The sequence below is a fragment of the Callospermophilus lateralis genome, chromosome 16 (assembly GCF_048772815.1).
Source record: "Callospermophilus lateralis isolate mCalLat2 chromosome 16, mCalLat2.hap1, whole genome shotgun sequence".
NCBI classification, from domain to species: Eukaryota; Metazoa; Chordata; class Mammalia; order Rodentia; family Sciuridae; genus Callospermophilus; species Callospermophilus lateralis.
In genome coordinates, this window is record NC_135320.1 from 91,332,543 (window position 1) to 91,353,708 (window position 21,166).

Consider the following 21,166-nt stretch of genomic DNA (forward strand, 5'->3'; position numbering starts at 1 on the left):
CTCCTGCCTCAGCCTCCTGAGCCTCTGGGATTACAGGCATGTGCAGTGCGTTTAGGGGTCTTGGGTTCTTAAACAACTAAAGTCAGGAAAATTCAAGGAGCTGGGGAGCAGAGAGTCAGATGTGGAGGAATTACCTCCAGGGATTTGGGATAAGAGTCCAGAAATGGAAACACCAAGCTGTAGGGAGCCAGGTACTTAGATGAAGGAGCCCCTAGGCCAGCATCCAGAGAAGGGTTCTGAGCACCTGGGGACAGAAGAAACTATGGGCCAATGTCCAGGCATCCAAGGCAGAGCATTCTCAGGTAGAAGCTGATGGGCTAAATCCAGGGATGCCCAAGATCATAAAGAAAGGTCATCTGCCCAGGAAGGCAAGGTGATGAGTTTTCATTTTACATTCATTGGTTATCTACCTACGCTAAGCTGGGCCCTTTGCTGGATGCTGCGGACTCCAGAGGAGTGGCACAATCCCTGTTCACACCATAAAGCCAGTAAATATAGCATTAAGGAGCTAACAGCACAGAAGCAGGGCAGGTGCTATGATACAGGACACATCTGCTGGGGAAGCCCAGCATGCAGCAATTAACTTGCAGTGGGGGAAAGAAGGCTTTGCAGAGGAGGCATCTTGAGAGTGAAGCTGCCAAAAAGAAGGAGTCAGGACATTCCAGGTCAAGGTAGGGCCGTTCACAGGCCTGGCAGCATGGAAAGCTGAGCCTGTTAAAGTAGAGGACAGGAGGAGAGCACAACCTCTGACCTCACAATACCCAGGGCCCGCTGGGCCAGCCTTGCAGACTCTGGCACCCTCTTCCAGCCCGGGCAAGGCCCGGGGCCCTGGGCAGCCTCCAGGTGCAGTGCCCTCCTGTGGGCAGCACCCTCCCTGCTGCCCTGGGGCATGTCTCTACTCACCAATTATGAGGGGCTTCGGCATCAGATAGAGAGGCTGGTGCGGGAGAATGAGGAACTGAAGAAGCTTGTGCGGCTCATTCGGGAGAATCAGGAGCTCAAGTCTGCAATCAAGACTCAGGCAGGCGGCCTTAACATCAGTGGGCTCACCAGTGGGCTTGGAGAGATGGCAGCAAGTCCTTCCCAACGCCAGGGTAACTATAAGAGGCCTGGGTCCAAGGACAGTGGGAAGGAAATGGTGAGGCTGCTGAGTGAGGACAGACTCAGTGTGCTTGGGGTCTCAGGAAACTATGGAGGGAAGGCACAGATAGTAACAAACTTAGGGACATTGGCCCTACTAAGTGAAGGAAGGGAGCGTGAGCACACAGGACCATAGGAATGAAAAGGCAAAACTAGGTCCCGATTCTACTCACTTAAGAGTAGGCATTCCTTCCCTCAACCAAACTTCTAAGCAGCACTGCAAGACATGAATTTCCCAGCTCTGGAATCCAACTGTGCTAGCCTGCTGGGTTCAGTATGTAATGAACCCTCGGCCTTCCCACCCTTGACCCCCAACTCTAGCCCTTAGCCTACCCCAACCCTCCTCATTAGCACCCATTACTCTCCAGTTAGAAATGGCCAGGAAGCACCTAACAACCCACATCTAGAAGCTTTGGAGAGAAAACAGGACTGAAGCCTGAGGTTGGTAATTATTAGCATGGGGCTGGAAATGTACAGAGTAGGGTGAGACAGAAGAATAAGTGAAGAAGTTGCAGGTGTTCACAGAAAAGCAACTGAAGTGATGATCCATGGGCTAGGCCTATGTGCAGACTGTGGTGGGGGTGGCGGGTATTCAGAGGCCAGGAGGCAATAGAGGCCACAGAACTGAGTGTGGTGACATGGAGGAGGGAGAGCTAAAAGAATGGAAAGCTATGAGCAAAAAATGCTCAGCACTGAAGATACCAGACGGAGAATTTGGGTGGTGGTGGGGGGTGGCCATAGGAGTCTGTGGCTAACAGCCTGTGTTGGTAGAGGTTACAAGGTGGAAGCAGATGATAAAACACTGGTGGTTGTTACATTCACTTCCCTCCCTACAATATCCTTCCTGTCCTGGAGGAAGCTGTGTTCCTTCCTGTCCAATGTAGAATTCCCACATGCACTCAGAGCCCACTCACCCCCGCAGTGACCTTTGCTCTGTCCTGGGACTGTACCTTGCCCTCCCTACCTGGCACTCTCCTCTGTTCATCAGCAGACATGAACTGTTCCTCCTTCCCTGGGAGGACTTTGATTTCTGTTCTCTGCCTATTTAAGCCTGTACAATTTGGCAACAGACTCCAAATGCTGCTGTTCTAGAAAGGCTGTGGGTGGCCTCCTAGGTGCCACATCCTTCTCCACCTCTGCATGACATTTGAGACTAATAATCCTCCTCTGAGGCCCTCTTCCTGAGTTCCCAAGCTGGGTCATTCAACCCCCGCCCTGATTCACGTCAATCCCTGTACTTCAGACGCTGCCAGCCTACCCACTGCACAGCTTCAACACTCCACTGGAAGTAAAGATCCCCTCGGAGGATCCTGCAGCTAAACAAATCCCTAGAACTTGACTCACTCCAAACTAGACTCACTTCTGAAAAGCTGGGCAAGTGCATCAAGACACAAAAGCCCTGCAGGTCTGCGGTCACTTCCCTGCAGTCTTACTCCCCTTCCTCCTACCCACTGGGTTCCCTGCCATCCAGCTGGAATTTCATTTCTATAGTGACCACCCTATACAGGCCCCTCCTGTTTTAAATTTTGTACCATTAAGGACTATGAGACAACAGACAGGGTGACAAAAATAATATGCTTGGGAGAAGTACATTTAAGAAACCTCAGTTTAAGAAGCTAAACTCTAGTTTCTTACTTCCAGACTAAACAAGTAAGCCTTAGGTTTGATTCTAAAGGGAATTCTTCAGATCTTCCAGGCTTTGGGTTCAGGAAAGGCTTTCTGCGGGAAAGCAACCCAGATAGCTGGTGAAAGCAGAAAGAAGCATTCCAGAAGAAAGACCAGCTTGAAAAAAGGCCTGGTGCCAGAGGTTGCAGGAATAAGAACTAGATGAGTATAGTTAAAGGTCCGACCGTGTAAGCATGCATGGTCTGAGAGTATGTGGTACTTAAGTTTTGTGGCGTGGGTGTATGAGTTACTGAGGTGTACAGGGTATGAATATGTGAGTGTGTATGAACGTGTGTGGAAAATATGCAGGAGTACGTGACAGAATGTGGTGTGTGAGCTTTTAGAGTATGTTGTGAATGCATATACGCACAGGGTTATAAGTGTGTATATTTGTGAGCTACTGTATTACAGTGTGGGAATGTATGTGGTGTGGGTGTTCAAGTTCATATATGCCTCATCTCTGATAGTGTGAATGTGTATTGTTTATGTGAATTTATATGGCTGTTCATTTTGGGGAGTATGTGCATGATATTTTATATGTGTTAGGAACCAGGAAGAGCTGAACAATGCAGTCAGAGAGGTGAGCAGGGGTCAGATCACCAAGTTCTGTGAATGGCATGCTAAAGAGCTTGGACTTTCTCCTAAAGGCAATAAGCAGAAACTTGTGCTTTCTAATGGAGTGATCACATTTGTACTCAGAAAGATCATTCCAGTTGCTATGGAGAAATGGATTCTAGGGAAACAAGACCAAGGCAAGGAGACAGGTTAGACTCAGGCTGTTGCAATCACTTAGGTGGGAGATGATAGCATGAACTTCAAGATGAAGAGAAATCCATTCAAGTTATTAAGAAAACAGAAAACCTAACTGCTTGGATTTGAGGGAGGATCAAGAGAGCATCCAGAATTTGTTGCTTTCCCAGCTAAGATGACTCGATAATGTATGATGTCACTTGCTGAGAATGCAGAACTTGCCATCCCTAGATCCAACCAAGATAGATCCTTATAATTGCCTCAGGGCATCTTCCTCTAGCTACTTCCTTGCCCTGCCTGGTTCCCAAACCCATTCCCATGATGAACCTTTTTCATGGGGTCATGAATCTTTTTCTTGATTTGCTTTCATGAACTCAATCTTCAATTCCTCTTTCTGGGTCAACCCTTCTTCTCCCTTGTGCTCTGGTTCAGGATTCTGATTCAACCCCATTCAAGAGTAACAGAGAAGGAAATGCAGCTTGGGAGGTATGAGCAGAGCTTGGACACAGGGACTTTGGGTGTCCAAAAGCAAATGTGCCAGGCCCTTTGTACTGTAGGGCCAAACCCCGAAGGGAAGAGAAGTGCAGAATGAGGGTTGGGGTCAGGGAGTCAGCTTTCCCTAAGCTACCACATCCTGGCCAGCACTCCAGAAAGCACAAGAATTCTAAATTCAAATATGATCTTCTGGGTTGTTAGAAACGTTTATGTGTCTGAGTAAGAAACCAAAACATAATTTGGCTTGAGTGCTTTCAACTACTCCAAATGTGATATGTAGGCTTCCATTTGTGCTCCTGCCCATGGCCCTGAAAATGCTAGAGGTAAACCTTAAAAAAGCAAATGCATTTTAAAGGAAAACAATGAGCTGTATTTTTGACAAACTGATTTAATGACATCCATTTGAGACAGTGGTAATATGAGCCTGAAGCTCAAAGAGATCAGCACTAGACACAAAAGATTCAAGAGCTGGGCTGGGGCTGTAGCTCAGTAGTAGAGCACTTACCTATCATGTATGAGGCTCTAGGTTCAATCCCCAATACTGCAAAAACAAACAAACAAACAAAAACCCCCAGAGTTGTTGATAATTGAAGCCACAAGAGGGAGTGAGACCACCTGGGAAGAGAGTATACAGCAAGGAGAAGCTGAGGGGACAACCCCTTTTGGATCTCTTCTCATCTTGTGGGAGCTCCATCTCTTTTCTTCTCACTTGAATAAAACCTACTCTTTTATGCTAAAGGAGGCAGCAGGGACTGAATGACTCTGAGGAACAGTCTTGAATAAGGACAGACAGAGATATTGTCAAGGAAGCATTCAGAGAGGCAAAGGAAACTTCAAAAGTTTAATGCCATAGAAGTCAAGAGACAGCTTCAGAGGGGACCAAGTGTCAACAGGGTAAAAGTCAAGAAGTCAAGAAAGAAAAATACTAAAATGTATACAGCTTTTAGTAAACAATGACTTGGCATCGTGACCTTGGTTAAAGTCATTTCAACCCCATTATAGTTGGGAAAAAGTCAAACAGAGTGAGGTAAAGAATAAGAAAATGGTGAGAAAAAATGGTGGTGGCACTTAAGGAAGTTTGGCTTTGGGGGACAGGGGAGCTGGAAGCTGGGTAGAGAGAGGGTAGCAGCTGGAGAGGGGCATGGGATATAGAGCTCAAGTTGGCAGAGATCTGAAGGAACCAGGAGAGAACGTTTGAAAATACACAAGAACAAAAGGGTATTTTACAGGAGATGCCCTTGACTGAAGGAAGAGCATCTCTTCCACTGTCCTGGAAGAGAAGGAAGGGAAACACCAGTGTAAATGGTGGGAAGGGGAGCGTCAGGAGGTCAGGGACTGTGGGAACTGAGGATTTCTGGCTTCAGTGATCTCTGTAAAAAAAAAAAAAAAGTCATTCTCTAAGACCACTGGTGGGGAAATCTGAAATAGAGTGAAGATGAAAAGAGGACTGGGAGGGGAACATGGGAAGTCTGTCTGACTACACAGTGGACTAAATGGCATTACTTATCTATCAAGTCTACAAAGGCAGCAGACACCAACTTGTACCTTCTACAGCATATGGTGGCCTGGGGGCAGCAGGCAGATGGAGTACTGAAGCCAGTCCAACCAGAGCGTAGGCCCATTTCAGACCATGCTGTTGAGAGGAAGGTGGAGGTAAGGAAGGTTGTCACAGAGGAGGAAAAATAAAGAGGTCAGTGTACTAGAAATGTGGAAAGGCTCAAGGACCAGGTGGCTGGGAATCATCTTCCACGCAAGCCAGAAGGTACGACTGTGTGGTCAGAGGGAGCAATCTGTGTGGCCAGAACTCAGTAAATGTTGGTTGGTGGCCATATTAACTTCACCAAGAAGAAACAGGTGCCAAGAGTTTCAGATCTGGGCGACCCACTCCTACCTGGGAGGTAAAGCCAGAACAGGAGTCTAGACGCCTGGGACTTGCTAAGAGGCCTGCACTGGGATGTCTCTGGGAGGCTGCTGAAGTAGCAGAGGGAGAGAGGAAATGAGGTCCCAATGCTAGAACAGTGTGGAAAACCGGCTCCTGCCCACGCTGGTCAGATCTGGCTCCTCTGGGCAGGTGACAGGTGGTCAGAGTGGCACAAGCCAAGCGGGCCAGACAGCAGTCAGCACGGACAGGACAGAAAGGGTGGGGGCCGGCCGGGCTCTGGCTGCGGGCACCCTCCTCCCCTCCCTCTCCTGCTCCTGCCGGCCTCGGCACGGCCTCGGCACGTCGGGGCAGTCTCCTCCAGCAGGGGGCAGCCGTAATCCTTTCATCCCCGACCTCCCCATCCAGGACCCGGCCCACCACCGAGACCCTGGGGGCCACTCCTCCGGAGCCAGGCCCCACTCAGGACCCTCCCCGCGGCCTCAGACCCGGCCTAGCAGGACTGCCTAGAGCCCCTCCCTCAGACATCCCACTCAAACGCGGCCCACAGAGGGCCCCAGTGTCCCCTGGTACCCTCCCCCTCAGGACCCTCCCGCCTCGGAACCTTCCTTCCGCCACAGGACCCTCCCCCCTCAGGACGTACCCCCCCCGACCCTCCCCCATGAGGGACGACCCTCCTCAGGGACGCTCCCCCCTCGGGACCTCTCCCCCTCGGGACCCCTCCCCCTCAGGGACCCTCCCCCCTCAGGGACCCTCTCCCCCTTGGGACCCTCTCCCCCTGGGGACCCTGCCCACTCAAGGACGCTCCCCCCTCGGGACGCTCCCCCCTTGGGACCCTCTCCCCCTCGGGACCTCTCCCCCTTGGGACCCTCCCCCCATCAGGGACCCTCTCCCCCCTCGGGACGCTCCCCCCTTGGGACCCTCTCCCCCTCGGGACCCTTCCCACAGGACCCTACCACCTCACGAACTCCCCTCACGGACCCTCCCCACCACATTCCCGCAACCGCTGTGGAAACCTCCGCTGGAGACACCTTCGCTCCTCGGCTCTCCCGGGCCTCCTCGCTTCCCGCCCCCAGCAGCGGCGTCGCGCTAGGACCCGGGCGGCCCCGAGCCGGCCAGGGCCCCTGCCTTGCTCTGGCCCCGCCCCTCGGCCCCTCCCCTGCCGCTTGGCACCGACTCTGCCACTGGACAGCTGGCCCCGCCCCAGGACCCGCCCACCATCAAGCTCCGCCCTCAAGGCGTGGTCCCGCCCCTCTGGGCCCCCCACAACGTCCGGGGGTGGTCTCCTGCTGCGGCCCGGCACCTAGGGGCGGCCGAGCCGGGCGGGAAGCGGAGGGGGCTAGGGGCGGGCGCGGCCAGCCAGGTGCCTGTGCGCGGGGAAGACGGTCTGAAACGCCACCTGCTGCCTTAATCTCCGACATTTGCTTTTATTTTTAAACTCACTTGTCTGACGTGACAACTCTTTCTGGACCCTAAATAATCAAAACAAAGCCGAACGGTGGCGCACGCCTGTCATTCCAGCGCTGGGGAGGCCGAGGCAGGAGGTTGGCGAGTTCCAACCGGCCTCAGCAAAAGCAAGGAGCTAAGCAACTCAGTGAGACCCTGTCTCTAAATAAAATGCATGTGGCTCAGTGGCCGAATGCCCCTGAGTTCAATCCCCAAATAATGATAATAATATGAACAAACAAATGCAGCAAATCTGACGCTCTCTGTAAGGATCTGGTACTGTACTTTTTATGGACTCGCCCATTCTAGGCATTCCGTGTAATCTGGAGCATGCCGGTGGCCTTCTATGACTGGCTCCTTTCAGGAGGCGTGTTCCAGCCGGAATCGGTACTCTGGGTAGAGCTGGGCTTGCGGGGCTCTACTCCGTGATAGGAATGGACTCCGTTTTGTGTGTCCATTCATCAGTTTATGGACTTTGGGTGGCTTCCTCCTGTAAGCTATTGAGATTAATGTTTCTGTGAACGTGCATGTGTGAGTTTCTGTGCTGTCATGTTTTCCTTTCTCTTCTTATGTATCAAGGAGTACAATTACTGGGTCATATGGTAACTTTATGTTTAACTCTCGGAGAAACTGCCAGATTGTTTTCCAATGACTGCATCATTTTATAGTCCCTCCCGCAACGTATCAGGATTCTCATCTCTCCAAATCTTTGCCAATACTTGTAATCATGTGATTATTTTTAATTTTAGCCCTCCTAGTGGGTGTGAAGTGGTATTGCACTGTGGTTTTGATTTTCATTTCCTTGCTAATAATGCTGACCCTGATCATATGCTTATTGGTCATCTGTATGTCTTTGAAAAAAAAAATGCCTATTCAGATAAATTTGACTATTTGGCTTTTTTTATATTCATTTTTTAGTTGTAGGTGGACACAATACCTTTATTCATTTATTTTTATGTGGTGCTGAGGATCGAACCAAGGGCCTTGTACATGCTAGGTGAGCATTCTACACTGAGCCACAACCCCAGCCCTGGACTGTTTGTCCTTTTATTGATGAGTTGTGGGAGTTCTTCATATATGCTAGTTACAGTCTCTTATCAAATATATAACTTGCAAATGTTTTCTTCCCACTTTGTGGGTTATGGATTGTCTTTTCACTTTCTTGATGATGTCTTTTAAAACATAATCCGACTTGTTTGTTTCCCTTGTTGGTCTTGCTTTCAGTCCTTTTTTTCTAGTTCCTTAAAGTGTACAGTTAGGATATTGTTGGTGGTGATGGTGGTGTTTTGGAGGACCAGAGATTGAATTCAGGAGCACTCAACCACTGAGCCACATCCCCAGCCCTATTTCTATTTTGTATTTTATTTAAAGACAGGTTCTCACTGAGTTGCTTAGCACCTTGATCTTACTGAAGCTGGCTTTGAACTTGTGATCCTCCTGCCTCAGGCTCCCCAGCCTCTGGGATTATAGGTGTGTGCCACCTTGCCCTGTTTATAGTTACATTATTGACTTGAGATTTTTTTAAAATAGGCATTTATAGCTATACAACTCACTGTTAAGTACTGCCCTTGCTATCTCCCATACATTTTGGGGGTTTGTTTTTTGTTTTTGGTACTGGGGATTGAACCCAGAGGCACTTTAGCACTGAGTCATATCCTCAGTTCTTTTTATTTTATTTTTTTTTTATTTTGAGTCAGCATTTTGCTAAATTGCCCAGACTAGCCCTGAACTTGAAATCCTCCTGCCTCAGCCTCCCAAATTGCTGGGGTTACAGGCTTGTACCATGGCACCTGGCTCCATAAATTTTGATATGTCATGCTTTCAGTTTCATTTATCTCAAAGTATTTTTAAAATTTCTGTTGGGATTCTTTAATCTCATTTTTTTAAAACTTTTTTTCTTTTAACATTTTTTTTTTTTAGTTGTCGGTGAACCTTTATTTTATTTATTTATATGTGGTGCTGAGAATCGAACCCAGGGCCTCACATGTAATAGCAAACATTACCACTGAGCCACAACCCCAGCCCCATCTCATTGGTTATTTAAGCGTGCTTTTAGTTTCCACAAATTAGTGAATTTTCCAGGTTTCTTTCTGTTTTTATTTCTGATTTCATTCCATTATGCTCAGAGACAGTACTTTTATTTCAATCTTTTTAAATTGAGACTTTTTTCCCCTCCTATGTGGCCTACCCTGGAGAATGTCCCATGTGCACTGGAGAAAAATGTGTCTTCTGCCATTGTTGGGAATGTCTGTTAGGTCTGTTTTTCTTCTCTTTTCTGTTCCCATTACTGAAAGTGAGTATTAAACTCTACAAGTCTTAATGTGAAAATTGTCTATTTTCCCCTTCAATTTTTTCTTCTTCTCCTTTTCCTCCTCCTCCTCCTCCTCTCCCCTTCCTCCTCTTCCTTCTACCTTCTACTGGGGGTTGAACCAATGATGTCCTTCTTTGCCTTTTATAACAATTTTTATTTAAAATATATTTTATCTGACATTAGTATAGTTACCCAGCTCTATTTTGGTAAGGATTTGCATGGAATATCTTTTTTCCATTCTTTTATCTTCAATCTATTTGTGACTTTTAATATAAAATGAGTCTCGGTGTATTGAGTCTTTTTTCAAAAATTCATTCTGCCAGTCTTTGCCTGTTGATTAGAGATTTCAATGCATTTTTAAAAAAATTCCTAATAAGAGCCAGGTATGGAGGCACACATCCATAATCCCAGCGGCTCAGGAGGCTAATGTAGGAGGATCACAAGTTCAAAGCCAGCCTCAACAATTTAGCAAGGCCTAAAGCAACTCCACAAGACCCTGTCTCTAAATAAAACATTTTTTAAAAAGGACTGGGGGGCTGAGTCTGTGGCTCAGTGGTAGTGCACTTGCCTGGCATGTATGAGTTACTGGGTTCGATTCTCAGCACTGCACATAAATAAATAAAAAATAAAGGTATATCAACAACTAAAAAAGAGATTCACACCTGCTGTTGAATCTCTCTGGGGTATTATACAGACCAGCTCTGTTAATTACATAATCCATTCCCTGTGCCACTGGTCCTTCTGGACCTGGGTCAGCTACCCCCCTGCCCGGGTCCCTGTGGTTCTTGCGCTGTATGTTCTGGTGTGTACTTTCTGTGACTTGCACCCTTGGTGGTCATAGAGTCACTTTCTTTATAGTGCTTATTGATTTTATCTGGAATCCAACTTGGACCAAAACTCAGTTTGAGCCATTTCTTCTGTGGAAGTTGGCCAAGGTCTGTCCCATTTCCCTCACCCTTTTGGCCCAGTGACCTACATGGGTCATTTTCCCAGAGGACAACTACCTCCAGTTTGTACAGAGCCTGTGAATTAAGAACAGGTTTTATGTTTTCAAAGGGTTGAAAAAATCAAAACAAGAATACTGTGTCATAACACATGAAAAGTACACGAAATTCAAAAATTAGGGTACATAAATAAAGTCTTATTGCCACATATCCTTAGTCATTTACTTCCAAATGACTGGTTTTCTTTGGCTGCTTTTGCAGAACAGCAAAAGAACAGCAGACTTGCAACAGAGACCATGTGGCCAGCCACGTGAGAAATATTCACCAACTGACCCTTTACAGAAAATGTTCTCCAACCCCTGGTTTCTATAAACATGTCGAAAAAGTCTGCTAGGTAATAGGAAGCTCTTGATTAGGGACTAACCATGGAATGATTGGACTGTCAGAGAGTTTTCCTATTTCTCACTTGTCTGTATTTCCAGTCTTTCCCTATAGTAAGTGTGTCCTATTTTTATGACAATATCGGCAAAGTGGAAGTTTTCACTAAAATTGCATATTATCAAAACCTTGCTGTACTCTACCTCCTTAGCTCTGCACCTCCTCAGGGACTCTCCCCCAAACAGGAGTCATCTGAAGGTGATCTCCTCCAGAACTCATGGAGAATGGGCTCCTAGGCCCCCACATGAGGATCCAGGAATGTAAAGAAATGAGTCTGGGCCTCTTAGGGTACATGGCAGGCCCAACCTGCATTCCCTATTCAGGTTGTCTGTGCATGGCCCTGGGCTAGGTGAGGCTCTGCCTGTTGCAACACTGACCCCCTAGGGGGTCCTACCAAGTGGGCTCATCTCTCTCCACCGGAGGCCCAGCTCATTCCTCCCCTTCATAGACCAGAAGGGCCGCCTTGGCCACCTGAGAGTCCTGCCACTGGGAAACCCTTCTTTCTTGGGTGAGAGGTCAGTGGCTCAGTACAGTGAGAACAACTGAGGGGGAGGGCTGTGAACCGTCCCTATGATCTGGAGCGGGACAGGCAGAACAGTCAGTCTGGGAGGACTAACTAGAGAATCAGGGCTGGACACAAGATGCTAGGGACTGAGAGAGCAGGGAAGACCCGCTCACAGATCCTCCATGGAATCCCCTCAGAGGCAGGGGTACATTGCTCTAACCACCCAGAGCAGTGAGGCTCAGGGAGGCCAAGTCACCAGAGTCAGACAAGCACTTTGGCCAGGCCCTAGAAGGGTAGGAGAGCCCATGACTGCCTCCGTTGCTCCTGGCAGGACTCGCCTGGGGTCTCAGTGCTCTCTCTGTGTCCCCCAGGTGTCTTCCTGCCCCCGTCCCCAGCTGCAGCAGCAAACGAACAAGTCCTGGAAGAAGTGGGGGTTGTGGCCCTGGCCCCGCTGGCAGACATGCTGAGCAGCCCACAACCCAGCCCTGCAGTGGGCTCCTTTGCGAGCCCCATGATGGGCCCTCTCAACACGCTGCTGTCCAACCCGGTGCCTGTGTCACAGAGCAGCCCACTCACCAGCCTCCTGACCGGCCCCCTGAGCAGCCACCTGGCCAGCCCCTTAGCAGTGACCCCAGGGGGCAACCTGACCAGCCTGCCCTCTACTGGCCCCCTGAGCAGCCACCTGGCCAGCCCCATCACAGTGACCCCTGGGGCCACCCTGACCAACTCCCTGGGCCTAACCTCCACCGGCTCCCTGAGTCCAGGCAGCCCCTTGGCCAGCACCCTGGCAGGCCCCATGGCTGTGTCTCAGAGCAGTCCCCTGATGGCCCCCATGGCAGGCCCAGTAGCCGTCTCTCTGAGCAGCCCCCTGCTCACCTCCGCAGCTGCCCCGCTAGGTGTCTCTCAGAACCTTCTGGCCAGCCCCATGGGCGGCCTGATTGTGCCAGAGGCCCCAGGGGTACGGCTGGCAGACACGCTCCAAGGAGGTCACTCTGGGCCCCTTTCCTCAGCTGGTGCAGGGCCCACCATCAACTCCAAAGGTAATGGGGTGCCAGGCAGGGGCAGGGGTGCCTAGGGAGGCCAGATCCTGCACCCACCCTGCCTCACTCTAACCCCCTCCTCTCATTTCTGCCTCCCCAACCAGTCACACTCGCCAGTGAACACCCCCAGCCAGTCCAGGAACCAGAACCCCTCAGCGTGACATTTGTGGGTGCACCCCTCCAGACCTCCACCCCGATGGGCATCATGGCCATGCCTGGTCCCACGACAGCCTTCTATGGCACCGCGGATGCCCGAATCCAGCCCGGTGTCCCCCAGGGACAGATGGTCCCTGCCTCTATCCCTACCTCCCCAACTGCCTCTCCTGCAGGCACAGTCCCTGCCCCCACCCCCCAAGCTGCCACCAACTGCACCCCCTCAGGCACCGTTCCCACCCCTCCCCGAGTGCAGCACTCTCCCAGCCGGCCCTTGCCTGTCCCCCATTCTCCTCCACGCAACCCCCAATCCTCACCACGTACCTCATCCTCCCCGGCTTCGGTGAATGACACCCGGGGGTATTCACGTACCACGGAACCATCTCGGAAAGGCCTCCTGGAGTTGGAGCGGAAGATGGCCCACCGCAAGACAAGCAAGTTCCCCGACAGTACCCGAGGTCAGTGAGGCCACCAGGGGCTCACTGTGAGTCTGGGGGCTCCTAGGCCATCTCCCCTGCCACCCACCTGGGCTGTTGACCACAGCCCCACTCCATCCCTCCACTGCTCAGCCACGTCCCCTGTCATCCCCAGAGTCGAAGCAGCTGGCCTGGGAGAGGCTGGTCGGGGAGATCGCCTTCCAGCTGGACCGCAGGATCCTGTCCAGCATCTTCCCGGAGCGCGTTCGCCTCTACGGCTTCACTGTCTCCAACATTCCAGAGAAGATCATCCAGGTGTGTGGCTGTCCGTCTCCCACACACTCCCAGGGGGCTGAAGGGACTGGGCAGTATGCTGGCCCAGGAGGAGACACACTGGGGACACTGCCCTCAAGTGAAGCTAACATGTTAGAATCCAAGGAGACCCTGGGATGGAAGAAGCCAGTGCTCAATCCAAGTGGCCAGCAGGTGTCCAGGGCATCTGGCAGTGAGAGCCTTTAGTCCAGCCCTAAAAGCCTCCCCAAAGAAGGGCTGAGCAGGGAGGGTTCCAAGCACAGGCAGGTGACTCTTCTCTCCTCTGGATGGGCAGCCCTGATCCCCAGAGGCTTGAGGAGTACTGTGACCTCCCCAGATTGGCACAGCCGACTTCCTCCCCAGTCCTGTGGGTGTCCTCAAGGATCACTGGGGACCACAGGAAACAGGCCCCAGAGCCATGCAGTAGCTGGCGGACTTGTTCCGAGGCCCAAGGCTCATTCTGGTGTATTTTCCCAGGATGCATCCACTTACCTCCTTCCGCGTCAGCGTGGAGGACGATGTTTGACAAACAGGAGCCTTTTGTGGGTAGTTTGGGAAGAATTCACTTTTGGTTGCAATTGGGACTTTGGCTTGATTTTGGGTATATGGGTTTGAGCTTTCCTTTTCATAGGTCAAAGTGTCCTTTGGTTAAGTAGTTAATGTCAATATGACCAGAATTTTCAGCTTTTGCCCTTAATGTTTGTATTCTTCATGTCTCATTTAAGAAATCTTCTCATCAGAAGGTCCTAAAGGCATTCTATATTTTCTGTACTCAAAGCACCTGAATTTTCTCCTAAGGATTTGAAGTTGTTTTTCTTCACTTAGGTCTTTGACTGCCCTGTAACTGATCATAGTGGTGTGGGTTAAAATGGGTGGTACTTCTCCCCAGCCTAGACAACCCCTGGTCTTCCCCAGAGGCCAGCCTCACACAGAGGAACCACCAGATTGAAATGACCCCAAGGTAGTGAATAGCCATAGTGAGAGCCTCAGCTAGTGGGTGTAGAGGACCGCCCTGAGGCCTGAGGAAGAGCCACACAGAAGGACAGGGTACTGTGATCAGAAGACAGACAGGGCTGTGTGGACAGAATGATTGCAGCAGCTGAGAGTTTCTTTTGAGGGGCATAGCCAATCCACTGGGACCCCACAGTATTCTGCTGGTGAGGGCAACTGGCCAGGTCTCCAGGCTCAGAGCTGTAGAAGCCCAGCACTGCCAGGCCAAGGGGGTACCCATACCTACCTCTTTCCCTCTTCCAGGCCTGCACCTGTGTGGGCTCTCCAGTCTGCCCCACCCAGCCCATGTTGCCCTCATGAGAGGTACTGGAGCTGGGCATTGCTCCAAGCAGGCCCACCTTGATTTTCTCTCAATCATCTTAGCTCTTCCTATTCAGTGTGAGCTTTCATAGTGAAAACATCAAGTTTTAGGAAAAACCTGGTTCAAATTTCGAGTAGTTTTGCATTGATATATGGATTAAACTACATTGACTGATAGATTACACATACATTTCTCTCCCTCCCTTTCTCTCTCTCTCCCTGCCCCCCATCCCTCCCTCCCCCTCGCCCACTCCCTTCGGTACTGGGGATTGAACCCAGGGTGCTTTCCATACAGTTATACCCCCAGTCCTTTTATTTATTTTTATTTTCTTATTTTGAGACACTCTTGCTAAGTTGCCCAGGCCGGCCTTACTTAAGATCAGCCCCTGGAGCAGATGAGATCTCAGGCTCTGCTGTTGTGCCTGGCTTAGATTACACATCTTGACAGTGCTGGCTACCCCTCAGCACCTTGTTGCTGGAGTCAGTGGTACCCTCTTTGGTGGAATCTCTAGTTGACAACCCTCTGCGGTGTCCCAGAGCAGTGCTGCTGTGCCACAGTGCAGATTGGCTAGGGCAATTCAGAACCTGGTGGAAGCACAATGCTTGGCATCTCTAAACGCTGGCATCTGGTGTCTAATTGGCAAGGACTACATTTGATTATAAGCAGAAGTCTAGTTGTCCATGGAGAAATTGGATAGTAAACCATGAAAAAGGGATTCCTATTGTTTGCTGCTTAAAAGGAAGATGATAAAATGCATGGGCCTTTGATGTGGGGGTGGTCTGTGTGTGTCCCCCTTTATGGTGCTTCTCTACCCTTGACAGGGAAGTTATTGCTTAGGTTGTAGAATTTAACAATCACAGCTCTAAGGCACAAATCATTAGGAAAGAGCTAATGTGCATCAGGCAATACTTCTCTGGTGCCCATGGAAGTCAAAGCCAGCATGGTGCCCATGGAGCCCCACTGACAGCCTCTGGGCATCTCACCATCACCAAGACACAAGTCACTCAGCCCAAGAGCCTCCATCACCAATTCCAGACCCACTGGCCATTCTCCTGTCAGCAGAGACCTCATTCCTCCTGGGAAGCAGCTCTCCCAGTGCTCTCCTGCAGAGAAGTGGCTTTGCAAACCTGGGGGACACCCAGGCTGGTCCTCTGCAGGGTTCATGTGGGCTGACTGATGCCACACTTGAGAACCAGTTATTTGCCCCCTGGTCTCAGGCTGGGTGATTTGTTGATTCCTATCTGCATCTAATTCCACTTTCCCCAGCCCTTTATTTAGCAGACAGTTGTAATTCTTCTATTCCTTTCTTTTTAATTAAATTTATATTAATTATTATTATTATTATGTTATTATTTTTTGTTTTTTTTTAAAGAGAGAGAATTTTAATATTTATTTTTTAGTTTTCGGCGGACACAACATCTTTGTTTGTATGTGGTGCTGAGGATCGAACCTTGGCCGCACCCATGCCAGGCGAGCACGCTACCGCTTGAGCCACATCCCCAGCCCATTTTTTTTTAATTGATTTTATTATTCTTTTTAAATACACAACAGTGGAATGCATTACAATCCTTATTACACATATAGAGCACAATTTTTTGTATCTCTGTATATAAAGTATGTTCACATCAATTTATGCCATTATACATGTACTTTTTTTGCATTACAATTCGTAATACACACATATATACCACAATTTTTCATATCTCTGTATTATTATTATTTTGGTACCAGAGATTGGGCCCAGGGGTGCTTAACCACTGAGCTACATCCCCAGCCATTTTTATTTTTTATTTTAAGACAGAGTCTCACTGAATTGCTTAGGGCTCTAAGTTTCTGAGGCTGGCTTTGAACCTAGTGATCCTCCTCCTGCCTCAGTCTCCCAAGCCTCTGGGATTACAGGTGTGCATCACCATGCCCGGCTAAATTTATTTTAACATAAAAATTGTACATATTATTGGCATGCCATATAATGTGTCCCCTCATGTATACATTGTTTAATCAGGTTAAACACATCTGCTCAATCTGTCTCTGGCACAGGGATAGAAACCCCCAGCCTTGTCTATGCTAAGCAAGCTGTGTACCACAGGCCTATACCCCCAGACCTATAGCTTTTTTTTTTTTTTTTAGTTGTAGATGGAAACAATATGTTTATTTTATTTGTTTACTTTTATGTGGTGCTGAGGATTGAACCCAGTGCCTCACATGTACTAGGCGAGTGCTCCACCACTGAGCCCCAGCCCCAGCCCACTAAATCTTGTGTATCATACTAGCTTCTATTGTCCAGGTTGTTGGACAGAGTATTTGAAAGCAGCAGATCATAGAGGCAATTTCTCCCATATTTACACTGACAAGGAACGCCAGTCTCCTCACTAAGCATGAGTTTTTGCAAGACTATTCAGTAGGTCTTCTCAGGCAAATCAGTGGTCTTGGTGGCTGAACCCACACGAGCTGATGTAAGTAAAGAAGGGTTTTAGTGAATGTTCCAGCTTCAAGGAAACCAGGCGTGGTGGCACACACCTGTAATCCTATCGACTCGGGAGGCTGAGGCAGGAGGATGGCGAGTTCAAAGCCAGCCTTAGCCATGGCAAGGTGCTAAGCAACTCTCTGAGACCCTGTCTCTAAATAAAATACAAATAGGGCTGGAGAATGGAGCTCAGGGGTTGAGGGTCCCTGAGTTCAATCCCTGGTAACCTTTCCCCCACAAAAAAAGCAAAACTTCAAGGACACAAACTTGTGCTTGTGTGCTACACTGCCCGGACAAATGCTGACACACCAGAAGACTTTCCTAGTGGACACACTATGAGCACCACTGCCCAGGACAGTGTGCAAACACCCAGCAAGAAGCCCCTAGTCAAGCACAGCTGTCCCTGAAGAACCAGTGCCATGTCCACGTGCTCCCCCAAGACCGCTCCCCGGCACTCTCCACCTCCACCTGCCTGGCAGAAGCCCAGCCGCCAGACTCAAGTCTGGAAGAGCCCAGCTTCCCGTCAGGAAGGCACAGACAGTGCAGAACAGCTGGTGAACACCAGTGTCTGCCGCCTCAGGTTCAGAGCTTTCCTGCAGTCTCTCACAGAACCATGCTGTGGTTTTTTCATGAACAAATTCTGACTTTTCTAGGATGTTTTTTCTTTCTCACATTGAGATGTCGCAGGCTCCCCGCTCCTTTTCCTCTTAATGTTCTGAGACATGAAAAGCTTTCTGCACCATAGACTACACATTCCTGATGTTTAATGCACTGGGGTGCGGTTAAGTCCTCTGCAGTTCTACTCGTGCGTGGGTCAGGGACCACGCCAAATGGCTGTGACCAACGCAGGGCAGCAGTAAGCCAGCACTTGTCTGCCCACAGTCCTCAGCCTCACTCCTTCCTCTGGGCTCTCCAGGGCACTCCCAGTCCTAAACTACATGTTGCAGGACTCAGTGTTTGTCACCTGTTGGGTGGGTTCTTGTATCAGAAGAGTCAGAGAAAAGCACAGCTGGGATGTGAACACAGCTCTCCACTCTTCTGCTAGGGCACCAGGGGGGCGTCACGTGGGGGACAAAACCCCAGTGCTCAGCTCTGATGGCATCTGGGTAGGTGGGACCAGCCTCTTGATGTCACCCCAGGCAGAGGTGGGTGACAGCTGACCTGGCTCTCCTCCTCCTGCCTCTTCAGTGCCATGCCTTACTAGCTGAAGCCTCCACCTGGGGTGTGCTTTTTACCTTTATGCTAATAAAGGTAACTGCAGGTCACTTGTTGACCATTCTATACATGTGCTTGCTCTCCCCCCCCCTGGAATTTGCTCCTGATCATCTGGGAAAATCACTAGGATTATTTTGAAAACAGGGCAGAATATTGTTGGGTCTTCTGACAGTGTCTTCTCTGTGTCTCTGTGGACCACAGAGTCTCAGGAAGCTGCACTGACTTCCCAACCTGCCATCTCCTGAGGGTGATCTTACTCCCTTAGCCTTGAAGACTGGCCCACTACTGAAGTCCTAATTTGGGGGTGCATCTTTTAAGACTTGGAGCTAGGCTGGCTGTCTCGTTCCCTGCTGAGAGATTTTGCCCCCTTAATCTTATATCTTTTTGATGGGAGGTGACTACCAGGGATTGAACTCAGGGGCACTGAGCCACACCCCAGCCCTATTTTGTAATTTATTTAGAGACAGGGTCTTGCTGAGATGCTTAGCACCTCACTTTTGCTGAGCCTGGCCTCGAACTTGGTAATCCTCCTGCCTTAGCCTCCTGAGCCACTGGGATTAAAGGTGTGCACCACAGCGCCTGGCTTTAACCTTAAATCTTTTTTATTTTATTTTATTTTTTTTTATATTTTCCCTTAGTTGTTGATAGATCTTTATTTTATTTATTTATACATGGTGCTGAGAATCGAACCCAGTGCCTCACACATGCAAGGCAAGTACGCCACTGCTGAGCCCCAGCCCCAGCCCCAAACCTTAAATCTTAAAGGGTCCTCTTTTTTAGTAAGATAACTCTCAGGTCCAGGGGCCAAGTCAGCCACCAGGAGGCGGGGCTCACAACCAGTTTCATCTCATTGGCTGGAGTTTAGTGATGTGCAGGCCACTGCAGAATGGGGGCCTGTGGCCTTGGCTGGGAGTTCCTCACCTAAAAGCAGAGGGACTTCTGCTCTGGCTCTTCAGTGAAGTGAGTCTACTTTGACCAATTTTGTTTTGCTGATCCTATTGGTCCTTTGGCTTCTGTTTCCTAATTTCTGCTATATTTTTTAATATTTATTTTTTAGGTGGAGGTGGACACAATATCTTTATTTATTTATATACAGTGCTAAGGATGGAACCCAGGGCCCACACATGCTAGACAAGCACTCCACAACCCCAGCCACCAATTTCTGCTATTTTTTATTTCCTTCCTTGGACTTCCTTTAGTTTTGTTTTGATATCTATCTTGCTTGTGTTGAGTACCTACATCATTTTGTTTTATTTTTATTTCTTTTATTTATTTCCTTTGTTTTAAAATAAATACATTTAGGGGAATGAATTTCCTTCTAATCAGGGAGATCTTCAAAATATTTAACAACCAGGTACTGGGGCTGGGGCTCAGTGGTAGTGCACTTCCTGGCATGTGAGGCCCTGGGTTCGATTCTCAGCACCACGTATAAATAATAAAGGTCCATCAACAACTAATAAAGTCAAGTCTGGAAGAGCCTCAGCTTCCAGTCAGGAAAGCCCAGAACAACACAACAACAGAAGCACCAAGCAATCAGGGGCATCCTGGCCAGCGGCGGTCACTGCCTGACTGGGGTGGGAAGACCCAGGGACTCTCCTGTGTCCAGGTCCAGGTGGCAGACCCTCAGTGCTGGGGTCCTTCATTCAGTGTCAGGGGAGGAAACCAAGTCCCACAAGGGGCGTGAGACAGGATGTCCTGAGGACAGCGTCCAGGCTGGGAAGCAGAGGCCTCCAGAGGAGACTGAGAAGGAGCAGGGAGGGGAGCCAGGAGGGGTCCTGGGAAAGGCCTCAAGATTTGCAGTCAGGCAACTGTGGGGGTTTGAAGAGCCTCTCATTTTCCCCAGTGCCTCCAGACTCTCAGCCATAGTCCCTGTCCTCAGCCCAGTCCCAAATTCCTGGTGGTGAATGGAGCAGGCCACAGGATTGGGGTATCCCAGGAACCTGGCGGAGCCGCTGGCACTGCCTGGGTAGAGCTTGGGGGCTTCTCTGTCAGCCTCAGTCCCTGGGCTCCTCTACCCACCAGATCCCTCCAGCCTGTCATGCAGGACCTCCTCCCTGCACACCCCCGGGTGGTCGACAGCCATACCACACACACACCCTTACTCCTCTCTTCCCCTTGCTTGTATGCTGAAGTGAGGAAGGAGGGCTCCTGAAGACCACTCTCCCCACAGGCATCCCTGAACCCCAGTGACCACAAGCTGGACGAGGAGCTGTGCCAGACACTCACTCAGCGCTACGTGAGCATCATGAACAGGCTGCAGGGTCTGGGCTACAATGGGCGGGTACATCCTGCGCTGACAGAGCAGCTGGTGAATGCATATGGCATCCTGCGTGAGAGGCCTGAGCTGGCCGCATCAGAGGGCGGCTCCTACACTGTGGACTTCCTGCAGCGCGTGCTGGTGGAGACAGTGCACCCCAGCATGCTCACTGACGCGCTGCTGTTGCTCTCGTGCCTCAATCAGCTGGCACACGATGATGGCAAGCCAATGTTCATCTGGTGACGCTGGTGCCCGGCTGGCCAGGCTCACTCTGCCCCACACCCCTGTACACGGCCATTAAAGCTTCCCACAAATACTAGGCTAGTCAATGATCCCATGCTGCACTCCCAAGATGTTAGCTGGGGGGCTCCCCACACCCCTGCACCTTGCTCCTTAAATCCTGCCACCCTGGCACCCACACTTA

The 21,166-nt window shown here is 49.9% G+C and overlaps 1 protein-coding gene across 1 annotated transcript; it reads left to right on the top strand.

Moving 5' to 3' along the window:
- Positions 1-889: 889 nt before the first annotated feature.
- Spatc1 (spermatogenesis and centriole associated 1) lies at positions 890-20,985 on the top strand. The gene is made up of 7 exons (XM_076836326.2): positions 890-1,094; positions 1,133-1,138; positions 11,945-12,175; positions 12,275-12,613; positions 12,718-13,224; positions 13,358-13,497; positions 20,656-20,985. The coding sequence occupies exons 1-7, from the start codon at positions 890-892 to the stop codon at positions 20,983-20,985; spliced, it is 1,758 nt and encodes a 585-aa protein (XP_076692441.2).
- The last annotated feature ends 181 nt before the right edge of the window (positions 20,986-21,166 follow it).

Bases quoted from the DNA above. Each gene is read 5' to 3' on its own strand.
- Spatc1 (XM_076836326.2), top strand. From the start codon at position 890: ATGTCTCTACTCACCAATTATGAGGGGCTTCGGCATCAGATAGAGAGG. The intron at 13,225-13,357 runs GTCAGTGAGGCC...TGTCATCCCCAG, and splicing joins GTTCCCCGACAGTACCCGAG to AGTCGAAGCAGCTGGCCTGG. The intron at 13,498-20,655 runs GTGTGTGGCTGT...CTCTCCCCACAG, and splicing joins TTCCAGAGAAGATCATCCAG to GCATCCCTGAACCCCAGTGA.